Below are 13,459 nucleotides of genomic sequence, written 5' to 3'. Positions count from 1 at the left end.
CTTGTGGCTCCTCCTGTGACTCTTCTTGTGAGTAGGTGGTTGTGGTTTTGGGGTTGTGGGTTGCTTGGAATTTTTTGGGGTTGGTTTTGGTTGGGGTTTTGTGGTGTGTTTTGTTTTGTTTTCCCAGGATTCTTTCTCTTTTCAGGACAGTGGAGGGGACTTTAACTTCCTATTTTGTTCCACTTAAGTTGTTCAGATTGGGGAAGATAATTCAGTACTTTCTTGTCCGTGTTCCAAAAATCCTCTTTCCATGACCAACTGCTATAGGTAGCATTGCCAGCTTGACCAGACACAGTTACTAATGGAATACTGACTTCAGGTCTGGCCTTTTCTCTTGGAAGTATTGCTGATTAAAAAAAAAAAACAAAAAAACACAAAAAAAAAAAACCAAACAAAAAACCCCACAACCACAAACAACCTTTAACACCTCCTTATCAGAAATGCTAGAATGATTATCAAAACACTGACTTTGTAAAACAATGGAGGAAGTAACAATTTTCTGTTTGCATGTTAACTTTAATGCCCTACTTCACTAGCCTTTCCATGTGTTTAACACAGGACCTATGTATTCGGAGTGCTTGGGGACTCTTTTGCGTATAACGCTGAGTGCAGAATACTTCAAGGACAAATACTTATCTTTTTCTGTTGTTGGTAAGTTGATACAGAAAACTTGGAGAAAGAATTACACATGGTGAAATGTTTTAAATTCTCTGAGGTCCTCCTTTACTAGAATTCCCTGGATCACAGACCTTAGTAGGTTGGACCTTACTGTAAGTAAAGCCAAATGCTACTTTTATTTCTGTATAACCTATCCTGCAGACTTGTGTGGGACCTTAGTGATATCAAGTCTAATCATGGCTATCTGTGGACTCAGACTGAAAGTCACATGGTATTTTCTAGGCATATTAATGATGTTGCATTTCCCTCATGGTAAAAATCTTCACCAGGAACCGCATATATTATTCTGAAAATTCACTAGCAGAAGCCGGCACTACACTACTGATTTTGCACAAGTGATTTCTCCACCTTCTTTGCTTACTGCTAAGGGACATGGTTGAGGCACATAAACTCTTAATGAAATTTAAGAAAAATTAGTTGGGCCCTCTGGCTATAGGCTTAGTAATCAAGAAGTGGTGCATTTGAGTGAAAAACACCAGAGGGTGTCCTGGAAGGGCAGAGTGAGGTTAACCTTTGGGCTACAAACATCAGGTATAAGATTCTATGCATAACATATAAACTCAGCCTTGAGCTAGCTCTCCATGCTAGTTAGCTGTCTAACTAGATATAGTCCATGACATCATTCTTTGTAGAATGTTCAGTTCATTAAAAAAAAGAAGAATTCATATGTGGTTTTTGTTCAGATGTCTTTATCCATAGATAAACACATTCTGCAACTGGGATATGTACAACTTGAAAGTGTAAAGTATATTTTGGGAAGAAGGAAGGGGAAAGAAAAAAAACATGACCAAAAAAGCCCAAAGCAAAAAATGACAGCTTTGTAGTCCAAAAAAAGAAATCTAAGTCAAGCTTCAGTGTGTTTTTCATCCTGGTTAGGCTTGTGAAGAGACTCTGCTGGCCAGGCAGGTGTTGGAGAGAAATGTGGACCTGTAGCAGCCACTGATCAGACTCCTGATTTTGCTAGGTTGTCATTTGTAAACCTGACAACCTTGACACTGGTGACCTAATTGACTGTTCAGCGCTTACCGGTATTTTTTTCCCTTTAGCATTTAATACCTTTCCACATTTGTGATAATTTTTTTTATCTTCAGTCCTTGAGCTTCTAGTGTTCCCTGTCCCATTCTTTCTGAAATTCTACCTTTCTTAATTTCTATAGACTTCGTTACAGCTCTTTTTTTCACAACTTAGCAGTTCTTTCTTGCCTCTGAGCCCAGGGCGTGCAGCTGGACTGTATTGGAGCAAAGTCAGCTAAGCCCTGGGACAAGGGCTGGTTGCTGAGGGAGTTTGCAGAGCAGGAATTATGCTCATTAATACTGCTCTTCACTAATTGCCCATAGATCAATCTGGCATAGCCTGGGAGCTAGATGAGGCCATGGCATCGCAGTGTGGCTATACAGTAACTTACAGCAATTGGAGTAACGTTGAGTTTCGTGCTTCTGCGTTAAGCTGCCATTCACGCTTAGAGGTAAGTCTATTACAGGCATTTTGACTATGGTGCTCTTCGTATGCGACCTTTGTACAGAAGACTGCCAAATTATTCATAGGTATTACTTGAGTTGTTATATCTTGAACATCTATTAGGAGAGAATCATTTAATTTTCAAATATATCCAGAGAATATTCCATGGTGTTGGCCGTTTGAATGGACTACAGATGAACACATGAAGAAGCATATCGCATATGTCCTTGAACAATTGCCTTCTCTTGGATAAGAACAGGGAGTTCTGTCTGGCAGATGTGTTGCCCTCTGCTCTAGGATTCAGTGTCTGAGACATGTGAGGGTAATAACAAAAACAGCCAAAGCTTTTAACTGCTTGCTCACTGCTACTATGTCATAAAACACAAGATCAGCTGTGTTTTAGGGATCACTTTTTTGGTGCAGCTCTACGGCTATGTGAGAGGTTGAAGCTTCTCCCCAAAGTATTTATGTTGGTATCTAGCAATACACCTATAGGCATATAGACTTTGTATTTAACCAAGTAGAAAACAGTAATGCTTCAGTATGGAGTTGCTCCTCTGTGCAGAGGCTGGTGGGTGGATTTTGTAAGCTACTCTTTATTAATAATGTAGGTGGTGTCTAACATGCAAGCATTCCCTGTGTCCGTGCAGGAAGATGTGTTCACAGTAACTCTACAGATCAAAGCATCGCACACTCCTGATATGAAAAATGCTACAACTCATCTGAAAAGTGCAAGTTGCCATTATGGCCCATGGAGGCCGAGAGAGTTATTGTGTGAAAGTAATTACATGGAGGTAAGTACTGGAAGTAGAAATTGGGGGGGGGGGGGGGGGGGAGGGGCGGAGATAAGGCAAATGCTCAAAGATGCTCTCAAGAAGCTTTTTGGATGCTAAGAGTGTGTATTGGAAACAGAATTTGAGTTCTTCACCATGAACAGCTGGCAAGTGAATGTACAGCACGCATCTTGAGTTTAGTGATACATTTACATTATGCATATATGGCCTACTAGCCAGCATTAATAGACAATAAAGTTGTGAAATTATATTCAAAAGCTTGAGCCAATGGATTGAGCTCCCTGAATGTTGCCTTAAAAACCTTAGTTGACATAACAGAAGTGTATACTTTCTGAAGGAAGTTTTCCTACAAATTTGCTGGGGAGAAGATGAGGGCAGAGAAATGACACTGTTTTGAAGAGGATATGGGTTTTAACTGAAGGTAGAAAAGGGAAGAGATGTTAAAAATAAAAAGCCTGAAATCAAGTAGCCTACAGATAATGCACTACACATGATGACATGTTGTGATTTTTCTGTTTCACTTGAAGGGGTTGGGAACCTCTCTTTAGGAAACGCTAGTCTCCCTTTTCAACCCTATACTGTTCTGAAAGTTTTAAAGCCTTATAGGGTGTTGGAGACAGGTAAGCAAGTGCCACTAGCAAACCCCTTACAGAGGCTTGTTCCTTTCAGGTTTCTGTCAGGAGGAATATTCCACAGACTGGAAAAGACTTCATTCAAGATGAACATGAGGACTGGACTCTTGCCTTTCCAGAGGTAGAACTCCAGGTTTTCTTCCTAGTAACATCTAGTGCTACTCCTGGCACATCATCCTTCTATTCCAGGTCTGCATGGTAGAAAAGGTCCTTTCAAGAAGCACTTAAGTAGGAAGGGCAGAACTTCTGTACCAAGTTGCTTTAGCACAGAGATTTTATATAGTAGAAATACAGACAGGTGTAGGCAATGTCTCCAAGGAGGAAATGGAAACTGATTTCTTGGAGCCTACAAGTCAAGACTTCCCCAGGCAAGAGACTGCAACAAAAACTGTCTCCAAGACTTCATGCCCTGGGAGTGAATTGTGCATAGGCTTTTTCTTAGACCCTATATCTGCAATGCAGCAGTGCAATTAATATCCAATGCTCTTAATATGGACAGTTTTCTGTATCTGAGAAGCTGAGCAGAGGAAGGCTGGAGTGGTATCACACTAACAGTTTTTTTAGAATAAGGCAACAAAACTGCTGGGCAGTTCAATACAATAAATTGTTCAACATAGTGAATGAGAGGTTACTTTGAACAGAATGTTTAAACAGCTGATGAATTTCTCTGGCTAGGCAAAACAAAGAGAAGCCTCAATATGGCAAACAGTGTTTCATCAGCCAGAAGAAAAAAAGGCTCTGCTCGTGAGTGATGCTTGGAGTGCAGGCTATGGACTCAACACCACAGACACCAGGGTTCTGCTGCGAATACCATACACTGCTCCACAACTCCAGCTGGTCGAGGTTGGTATGCTCCTTCTGGCCCAGCCAGCTGTCAGGATGTGTAAGTCTAACCAGATCTCTGCCTACAGGCTCAGGGAATTACCTTTGCTGCTGTGAGATCAAGTACATTTTACAAACAACAATGGATGATCCTGGTGGTGGATACTGCGGTGGCATGTCCTGTAGGTGAGATATGTAGTCCCGTATTCCAATGTTTAAATGTACAGGTTCTGACTTACAACTAATGAGCTAACAGCATTCATATCTTGTCCCTAAGATGGAGTGGACTATGTTAACGGAACAATCATCTGGACATTTCCAAAATATGTTCAATCGCTCTCTGTTGGAGTACCTAGCTTTAAGGATGTGCTTGTTGAAGTTGGTGTGGACCTACACAAACTCTCTGCCAAAGAAATGGCTTCCAGGAAATATGTGTTATTGAATGACTTAAATGCAATTACAATGAAGGTACCAATAGGTGCAGAAGGTGGCTATTACAAGGTTAGTCATTTATGTCAGGTGGCAGGTAAAGTATTCTTTCTGGGGAATTTTCTGTGGGTGCGTTTTTTTCCTGAGTAGAAATAATTCTTCATCTTGTTCCTTCCAAATGAAGAGTGAGGGTAAAAGGGAAGAAAGGATACATTAAAAATCCCAAAAGTCCTGAGCAAAGATAGATCTTTAAACACCATTCTGTGAGGTCTTTTTTTTTCCACAAGCACAGATGGACAGAATCTTACACAGAACTATAGATTTATCAACATCAGGTAATGCAGAGCTTTCACCTTTTAATCCTGATGTTGTATTCCCTGGAGAGAGTCTTTAACTGGACTGTAAAGCATGTATGGGTTCTGGTGTGTTTTACATTCCAGAGAATGGAAACAATACATTTGTCTACCAGACCTTATGATATTGGGATAGGCTGAGACAATACATCTAAATCTAGCTGCTTGGGGTGAACTGAATCCTGGGCAAATGTTCTAGCAACTGAACTTCAAAGGAAGTTGTAGGATGAGCCCTTTCACTGGTGAAAGTCCCTTTTTAAGAGAGTGGGGGACAGTTTTCAAAAGGAAATTTCCCAAGTATTCCAAAATAATTTTAAACTCTTTAATAAAAATATAATAATAATGATATAGTAAGGTCCACTTAAGAGTTTGTGATTCCTCAAAGGTGTTTTTTCAGACTTCTTTCCTAGTATAAAAGCAGGACCACAGAGCTGAGAAACAGTTGTTTGGCACCACAGCTGTAGCTGCACCTTGAGATGCTACAATGTAACTTAAATGTAAAACCGTATTTTACTGAAGGTTGTTGATTTGAAATTCCAGACTTCCGTGAGCAGTGGACAGCATGGGGCAAAATACACCATCAACCTGTTCTTGGAACATCAGTGGGAAGATAACAAATGGGGACTAACCAAACATACTGTCATCAAGACTGTAGAAACACCGTTTGAACATGTAAAACTTGCTATAACCAACAGTAAGTACCCTAATGTTGAATTTATTGAAGGTCTTGGCACTGTTAAGTGTTTAATGTTACTGTTTCTTTTCAGACTTAAATCTGAGTGGGAGGCTAATGAATGTGACAGTGGGAACGTTCCTCCCAGATGTGGAGCTTGTGAACTTAACCGTTGAGGGGGCACCTGTTGCTGTACCTGAAGCTGTTCAGCATGGATATCTAACATATGAGATCAGATATGCTAATGGAAGCAAAGCCTATGTCATACAAGTCCCATTTGATGCACCAAGCATTAAGAAAGAGGTGTGTATTAAGGTACTGTGGCATACTATGGTATAGAAATGATGATACCACTTGGTGATTGTTGTTGTACTTCTAAATATGCTTTTCCTAGTATCTGAGAGCAGACATGAGAGCGTACACCCTGAATGTCACGCTTGCATTCATAATCCATCCGAAAAGCGAGACCTTTGCTGTTCCAGTCATAACAGTGTCTGCTGTTAATGATGCAGGTAAACCAGTGGAACTTGGGCAAAACTGTACCAGCCTGGCTGTGACTAACTTGGCTGTGAACTCGGCTGTTAACTGGGTTAACTGCAGCCAAGGATATGGTCAGTCCTAAATAGCTCTATTAAACTCTAAACAGTAGCTGGCATGCTGGCTGACTCTTGCCTGTATTACAGTACTGCCCAGCGCCAGAGGATTTTGTGACAGGAGGAATCTTCATCTCATTATCACTCGTGGGAATGTGGACCAAAACTGGCTACCCTTCATCTCAGACTGGCACCTGACACCAGAGGCTGCACAGAAGTACAACTACAGCCTGAGGGACAATAGCACTCACTTGGCAATCTCTGTCCCTTTCCTTTCTTCCCATGTGAGTTATGAGGTAAGGATGCCAGCATGTAGCAATTAAAAGGCATGCTCTAGCTGTGAAATAATCAACATGATGCACCATGTCCTTCAAGGTGAAATAAAACTTCCTTTTGAGATAGGTTTCAAAGATTAATGGAGGACTATTTTCTGCTCTTGGAAGAACACTTTAATCTCCCTTGGTTTATGTTAGCAAAATTAGGCAAGAAAAAAAAAAAACATTCTGCAAGCACTTTAAGGCTGAGCTATCTTTAATGGCAACTGTACATGGCATGGAGCTTGTATTGCACTCTGCAAAACAACTGAAAACTCAGTGTGAGCTTCTAGATTTTTAAATCTCTCCTGTGGATTTGACTTTGATCAAGCACCGTTACCTTTTGGCTTGGAGTAACCTGCCCTCTCAGGTTTTGAATGCTTTAGTTGGAACAGTGTGTCTTTACTCTCTTGTTTAACCTGTGATTGTGTCTCTAGGATTTTCATACCTCTGGAATAAAGGCTTCACTCCACCTAACCTTGAAGGATGGCATCTCCTTGGCTAACAGGAAGGACTTCTCAGTTGCCTGCAGATTTTCACCTTCAGAGCTAATACGTAATAACATGCTGGGGATTAGTTGCTAATGCTCTGAGTTGCATAACTAAGTCACAGGCCCGTACAGTCTGAAATATTTCTAGAGTTTATACCTGTGTCATATTCTATTTGCTTGTCAGATTTCCTAGAAAGTAATATGCTACAAGGCAAGCCAAAGTACAGATTAGAGTGACTATCCTGTCTAGTACAGGAAGAGGGGAAGGAGGTGGGAAACTCTACTTCCCCTCACACCTCCAAAATCATGAGATTTTGGAAAGGTTATTGTGGTTGGTTTTGGGGTTGAATTTTTCTTTTTTGGTGGGGTGGGGATCAGCATGTAAATTAGTCATTCTAAAGCTACTCATCAGTGTTGAATGTACTGAACATAATGGCTAGAAAAATCCTTTTGGGAGAGGATAAGAGTTCCTAGGATGAGAAAAGTAAGTGAAATCACCAGCTTTGTCCATATAGTGCACACTGCTGGCAGTTAGCCTGAAGCAAATTTGGTGTTAGTAGTGAAGAGAGACTTGCTCAAAACTTAATCTTGTGAGCTGCCAAAAAACTTGCTAGCAAATCTGTGCAAACCTCTTTGTTGTGCTAGGCTACAAACTAGAGGAGTTTGAGTCCTGATTTGTATGAAAAAGTATTTTTCTCTTTCAGAGTGCCTGCCCAATGGCACTGTGGTTATTACCGCAATAAAATTGGTAGGAGATGCAGACCTGGACACCAGCCTGTTTGTCCTGAGGGACAGACAATGCAAACCCAGTCTGGTGACAGAGAGGACTGCAACCTTCAAGTTCAATGTGAACACCTGTGGAACAAGTAGAAAGGTAAGGGCTTAGTCAAAGTTTAATCTGTGTTAGGATACTACTAGAAGTGGCAGAGGCTCAGAGCTGAGTAGAAGCTGTGAGAAGGTCACAGCTGACTCCTAAATAAGTAGTACATCTACACACTTTTTCTGAGGATACTGAATTCAGTTGAGCAGAAACTCATATTTGGTAAAAATTGTTTTCAAGGTCAGAGGGGCTTTCTGAAACTCACCTTCAGTCTGACACCTCTGAATTGTTTACTAATGGAATTGAATGTGAGTTTATGCTGCTGAGGTATACTCATATGCCTTGGAGAAGATGGTTAGGTGTTGCTAATGAATACCTGATCCAAGAGTAGAGCAGGTCCTGTTCCTGCCACCTATATTCTGCATAAATAGAAAAGAGACAAAATAACATAGGATCAGATCATGTTCAAATTAAGTTCACCACAAATACAGCCTGTTTCTGTGTGTTGAATCTCTTGCCATATGTTGATTCTGTCAACAGAAACAATGAATCTCAAGCCCAGTACACTCCTTTTCTGAGATGTTATGTCACATTCAAGGTATTCTTAGCTAATAAACTATTCCTTCTTGACTAGGTCAGGCATGTCAGCTTTAGTTCCCCCCCAGAGTCATGGAAGACAAGTGCAGGGACAGGGAGAATGGAAAACCACCCATTGTCAATGAGGATCAGGTTTGGGAACACCTGAAGGTGCACAAGTCCATGGGACCTGTAGGAATACATCCACAGGTCTTGAAAGAACTGACGAATGGGATTGTGAAATCTCTATCCACTGTATTTGAAGTCATGACAGTCTGGTGAAGTTCCTGATGACTGAAAAAGGGGAAACATAACCCCCATCTTTAAAAAGGGGGGAAAAAAGAGGACCCGGGAAACTACAGGCCAGTCAGTCTCACCTCTGTGCCTGGAAAGATCATGGAGCAGATCCTCGTGGAAATCATGCTGAGGCACATGGAGAATGAGGAGGTGATTGGTGACAGCCAGCATGGCTTCACCAAGGACAGGTTCTGCCTGACCAATATGGTGGCCTTCTACAATGGGGTCACGACCTTAGTGGACAGAGGACAGGCAACAGATGTCATCTACCTGGACTTGTACAAAGCCTTTGATACTGTCCTACATGATATCCTTGTCTCTAAACTGGAGAAATAGTGAATAAACTGGTAAATGAGAAGCTGAACATGAGCCGACAGTGTGCGCTGGCAGCTCAGAAAGCCAACTGTATCCTGGGCTGTATCAGAAGTGTGGCCAGTAGGTCAAGGGATGTGATTCTGCCCCTGTACTCTGCTTTTGTGAGACCCCCACCTGGATTCCTGTATCCAGCTGTGGAACTGTCAATATCAGAAGGATATAGTCCAGTTAGAGTGAGTCCAGAGGAGGTCACAAGGATAACCGGAGGGCTGGAGCACCTCTCCTATGATGAAAGGCTTGCAAGAATTGGGCTTGTTCAGCCTGGAGAAGAGAAGGCTCCGGGGAGAGCTTATTGCAGCCTTCCAGTACCTGAAGGGGCTACAAGGAAGCTGGGGTTAGGGGGGTGGAGGGGACAGAGATGGACGTTGACTTTTTAGAAGCACATGTAGGCAAGGGGTAATTGGTTTAGATTAGATATCAGGTAGAAATTCTTTATGGAGATGTTTATGAAGCACTGGAACAGATTGCCCAGAGCAGTGGTGGATGCCCCATCCCTGGAAGTGTTCAAGGCCAGGCTGGATGAGGCTTTGAGCAACCTGGTCTAGTGGAAGATGTCCCTGCCCATGGCAGGGGGGTTGGAACTAGATGGTCTTTAAGGTCCCTCCCAACCCAAACGATTCTATGATTCTATGATAGTTCATTACACGTAAGACTGTTGACTCATAATTTCTGGCCATTCTTAAGTGTCTTTTGCTCACTGCAATCTAAAAACCAACTGAAAGGATGTGGGTGTTGTGTCAAAACACCAATGTATCTGTCATGTTTGTAACATTGTGTATCTTTCAGTTCGATGATACGGCTATGTCATATGAAAACGATGTACTTTATTACAGACCTGGCAGTGATACACCAGTATACCGGTAAGCCTCATTCCCTAGAAGGCTGTCCAAGGTATTTTGGTTTCTAAAAATCTAATGCTAAACCTCTTCCCTCAGACTGAAGTTTGCATGCTGGTATGCGATCAAGCAGACTGTTGATGTGCAATATGAATCTAAGAAGAACCCACCACCCAGTATTAAGACAGGGTTTGGCTCTCTTGCTCTTTCATTGAAACTCTTCAAAGGTAAAATTTATGATTAGACTCCATAGAATCACTAGACAGTTGAGGTTGGAAGGGACCTCTAAAAGTTGTTTTATCCATTTGCTCTGCTCAAACAGGGCCACTTAAGAACAGGTTGCCCAGGATCATGTCTGGATGACTTTTCAGTATCTCCAGGGTTGAAGTGGAAACCCCATTAGGGTCTCTAACAGAGGTATTCTATACCTGACCATTTATGTTGCATCCTGGAATCTGCAGTGGATCAGACTTAGCATCACTGACACGTGTTGTTTTCCTGCTTGGTTTGAGCATGCTAAAAGTTTTATGTAGTGGATGTGACGTCAGCTTCTGTCCACTAAGTGTTTCTGAGCAGAATTAGGACTGACCCAAATAACTGTAACCTGTGTCAATGAAGGAAGCTACAAGCAATACTGCTGTTAAATGGTAACTATGCTAGAGGAAAGGGCTAAATGAAGCCTGAACCACTGACCCTGACTGGAGTGGCTCCGATCTTTTGTTTTGTTCCTCCAGTACCTTTTGCAGAGACAGTTTTGAATGAGCATCTTACTCTCAATGGGTTTTTTCAGGAGTGCCTCAATTCTGGTTCATCAGACCCAAGAAACATACAGTTCTGATCTTTGCCAGTTCTTACATTTCTGCCATTCTATCCTCATTTGTTGACACTGATATGGTCTTCCAGATTTTAGTATTACTGTGCCAGAGTAAATGGTGGTAGAAAGAAGGATGAAGCAGAAAGTTTGTGAATACTTTGTAAAAAAGAAAATAACATCTATACTCTGTTCTAGAGAATTCCTATTCAGAACCCTACCAGGAATTGGAATATCCTGTGGTAAAATACCTGCAGGAGGCACTGTATTTTGAAGTTGAACTGCTCCAGCCAAAAGATGTGAGACTAGAACTAAACTTGGATAACTGTTGGGCTACGAACTCCCAAAGCCAGGACAGCCTTCCACAGTGGCCCATCCTTATAAATGGGTAAGGAGAGCTTTCTTCCGGTATGTGGTAACTGTTCAGAATAAGATGGGAGGAAAGGGAAGAGGACAGAAGTCAGCTTGGATGCATTGTTTTGTCCTGATGGGCAATTGCTGTGGAGCACGTGTCGGTGTCAGCACAGTGGCTGTGCCTTCTGGTGGAAGGAGGTCAGGGGCAGCTTCTTGCCAACAGCTCCCAGCTGGAGAGAGGGAGCAAGAGGCAACCCTGATTGTGGCCAAAGGTAGGGACTAGGAATGGGGGAGGCTCTATGCATTCCTCTATGGCTCAAGGAAAACAGAGGGAGGGAAGCTCCGTTATTTCATCTCCTTGCTTTATTTAAAGATCTGGTTGAAATGATGAAGGTTTAGACTAAATATGTTCTTTCACTTTCCCAAAAAGGTGTGAAAACAGCCAAGACTCTTACAGAACTGTCTTCCATGAAGTTAACTATAGCCTCAGAGTAAGGTTTCCTCAGCACCTAAAGAGATTTGAAGTGAGGATGTTCACCTTTGTACAGGGCTCAACTCTGTTACAAGAGCAGGTGAGAGGTGTCTCCGTTGACAGTCTTGGTGTGTGAGCCTGGGCTGGTGCTTGCAGCAGAAGCTGTGGAAAAGCTCAGCTGTCGAGGTGCTGTCTGGGGTTACTGGTCACCTTTTTGGAGTCATGGCACTATACGAGTAGTAAATACATCCACTCAAGGGTTCAGTTCATCTTTTGGGGGTTCAGTACATATATAATGTTTGCCAAATAAGACTCCTCTGCACATAATATAAATATTTTTGTCTTGTAGCTGTATTTCCACTGCAGTGTGGTGATCTGCAGCACTACGCAACCGCCTTCAGGCTTTTGTCCAAGGAGATGCAATCCTGGAAAACGCAGACTTGGTAAGAAAATGGGCACTTCTCCAGGCACTCCTGAATCTTTCCTCATCAATATGGGGCATAGTCTCAGGATCTGTGTCAGATGACTCTCATAGTCCTAGCACATGCTCTGCAGGAAACTAAAACCTGAAATGTCTCACTAGACCGCAGTGCAGAGCCACATCCACATGGGCAAGCATCATCTGGAGCAGTGTTTGTTAGGAAGGTGAACGACTAACAGGTTGGTGTCAACCTTAAATTTCACTACTGAAATACTATGCAGATTGTTGTTGTAACATAATGGGTGTCTTATCTCTCTATAGGTGATTACACTGACTGTTGACAGAGACTGAACAGGAACTATTCAGTTTTATAAGCTGCAGTTAGCTGGCCTAAGCAAGGACAGCCTGCCAGATTTACAAATAAGGACATGTCAAAAGTATCTACTGGAAAACTATATAGATATATCTATTGAGAAAAGGGTCAGCCAATCAGTATAGATGTATTTTTGTCTTTAAATTACTGGGTTACACTCTTGTGTTCCTTTACACTATCTAACTCTTAATCTTTTGTGTGATTTGCATCCAACCTACTCAGTTAATGTGTCCAAAATGTGTGTCTAGTCACTCTGCAGCTGGAAGTATCTGTTTTGGGGTAGGTGGAGGAAGGTGACAACAGGTGTAAAGTCAATTGTAAATCACAGATTTTTTTTTTTTTTTTAAAGCTTCAGTATGAACAAATGATTGCAGGGAGCTTAATGTCAGTAAGAGAAAGTGGGGTTTGTTTTTTTTTTTTTTGAAGCAAGATGGGGATGAACATACTTGATCCTGTATTGACTGTTCACAGAAAAGCTGTAAACTGTGGATCACACAGGAGTCTTGTGTCTCTGCAGTGTCATGTTGCCTCCCTTAGTTGGGAGAAAATTGCTCGCAGGTAGCTGTGACTGTTTAGCTGAGTAAGCTGTCAGCCTAAAGGGGAAAAAAGCTTTTGGTAAAGACTTTTAGTAGTAGTAATGATAACACATGGACTCTATCAACAAAGTGTTAAAGATTCTTATTCACTACAGAACCTGATGCTTAGGATCTGCTGGCACATCATCCTATCTCTTTCTCCCATAACAAAATGTTCTTGGTTTCTTCTTCGAATATGAACAGTGATGTGAAAACAGTTCAGATTCAATACTGTTTTTTCCTGTTCTAAGGAAAGCTATTGCTTAGCACGGATCATTATCCCTTAGGGCTGAAAATACAATAATGGGCATCT

General features: G+C 41.8%; 1 protein-coding gene across 1 annotated transcript; it reads left to right on the top strand.

Moving 5' to 3' along the window:
* Positions 1 to 536: 536 nt before the first annotated feature.
* LOC104510508 lies at positions 537 to 12,539 on the top strand (the record flags this gene model as incomplete). The annotated part of the gene is made up of 19 exons (XM_010152780.1): positions 537 to 651; positions 2,016 to 2,143; positions 2,787 to 2,930; positions 3,600 to 3,683; positions 4,238 to 4,405; positions 4,474 to 4,570; positions 4,662 to 4,885; positions 5,707 to 5,860; positions 5,934 to 6,142; positions 6,234 to 6,351; positions 6,523 to 6,728; positions 7,184 to 7,301; positions 7,941 to 8,110; positions 10,091 to 10,164; positions 10,240 to 10,367; positions 11,150 to 11,339; positions 11,736 to 11,877; positions 12,127 to 12,220; positions 12,520 to 12,539. Coding segments are annotated over 19 exons (2,583 nt in total), but the record flags the coding sequence as incomplete, so codon positions are not given.
* Positions 12,540 to 13,459: the final 920 nt, after the last annotated feature.

Source organism: Eurypyga helias, unplaced genomic scaffold (assembly GCF_000690775.1).
Source record: "Eurypyga helias isolate BGI_N326 unplaced genomic scaffold, ASM69077v1 scaffold13360, whole genome shotgun sequence".
Classification (NCBI taxonomy): domain Eukaryota; kingdom Metazoa; phylum Chordata; class Aves; order Eurypygiformes; family Eurypygidae; genus Eurypyga; species Eurypyga helias.
The sequence above is the reverse complement of the archived record's forward strand: the minus strand, read 5'-3'. Positions and strand labels throughout refer to the sequence as shown.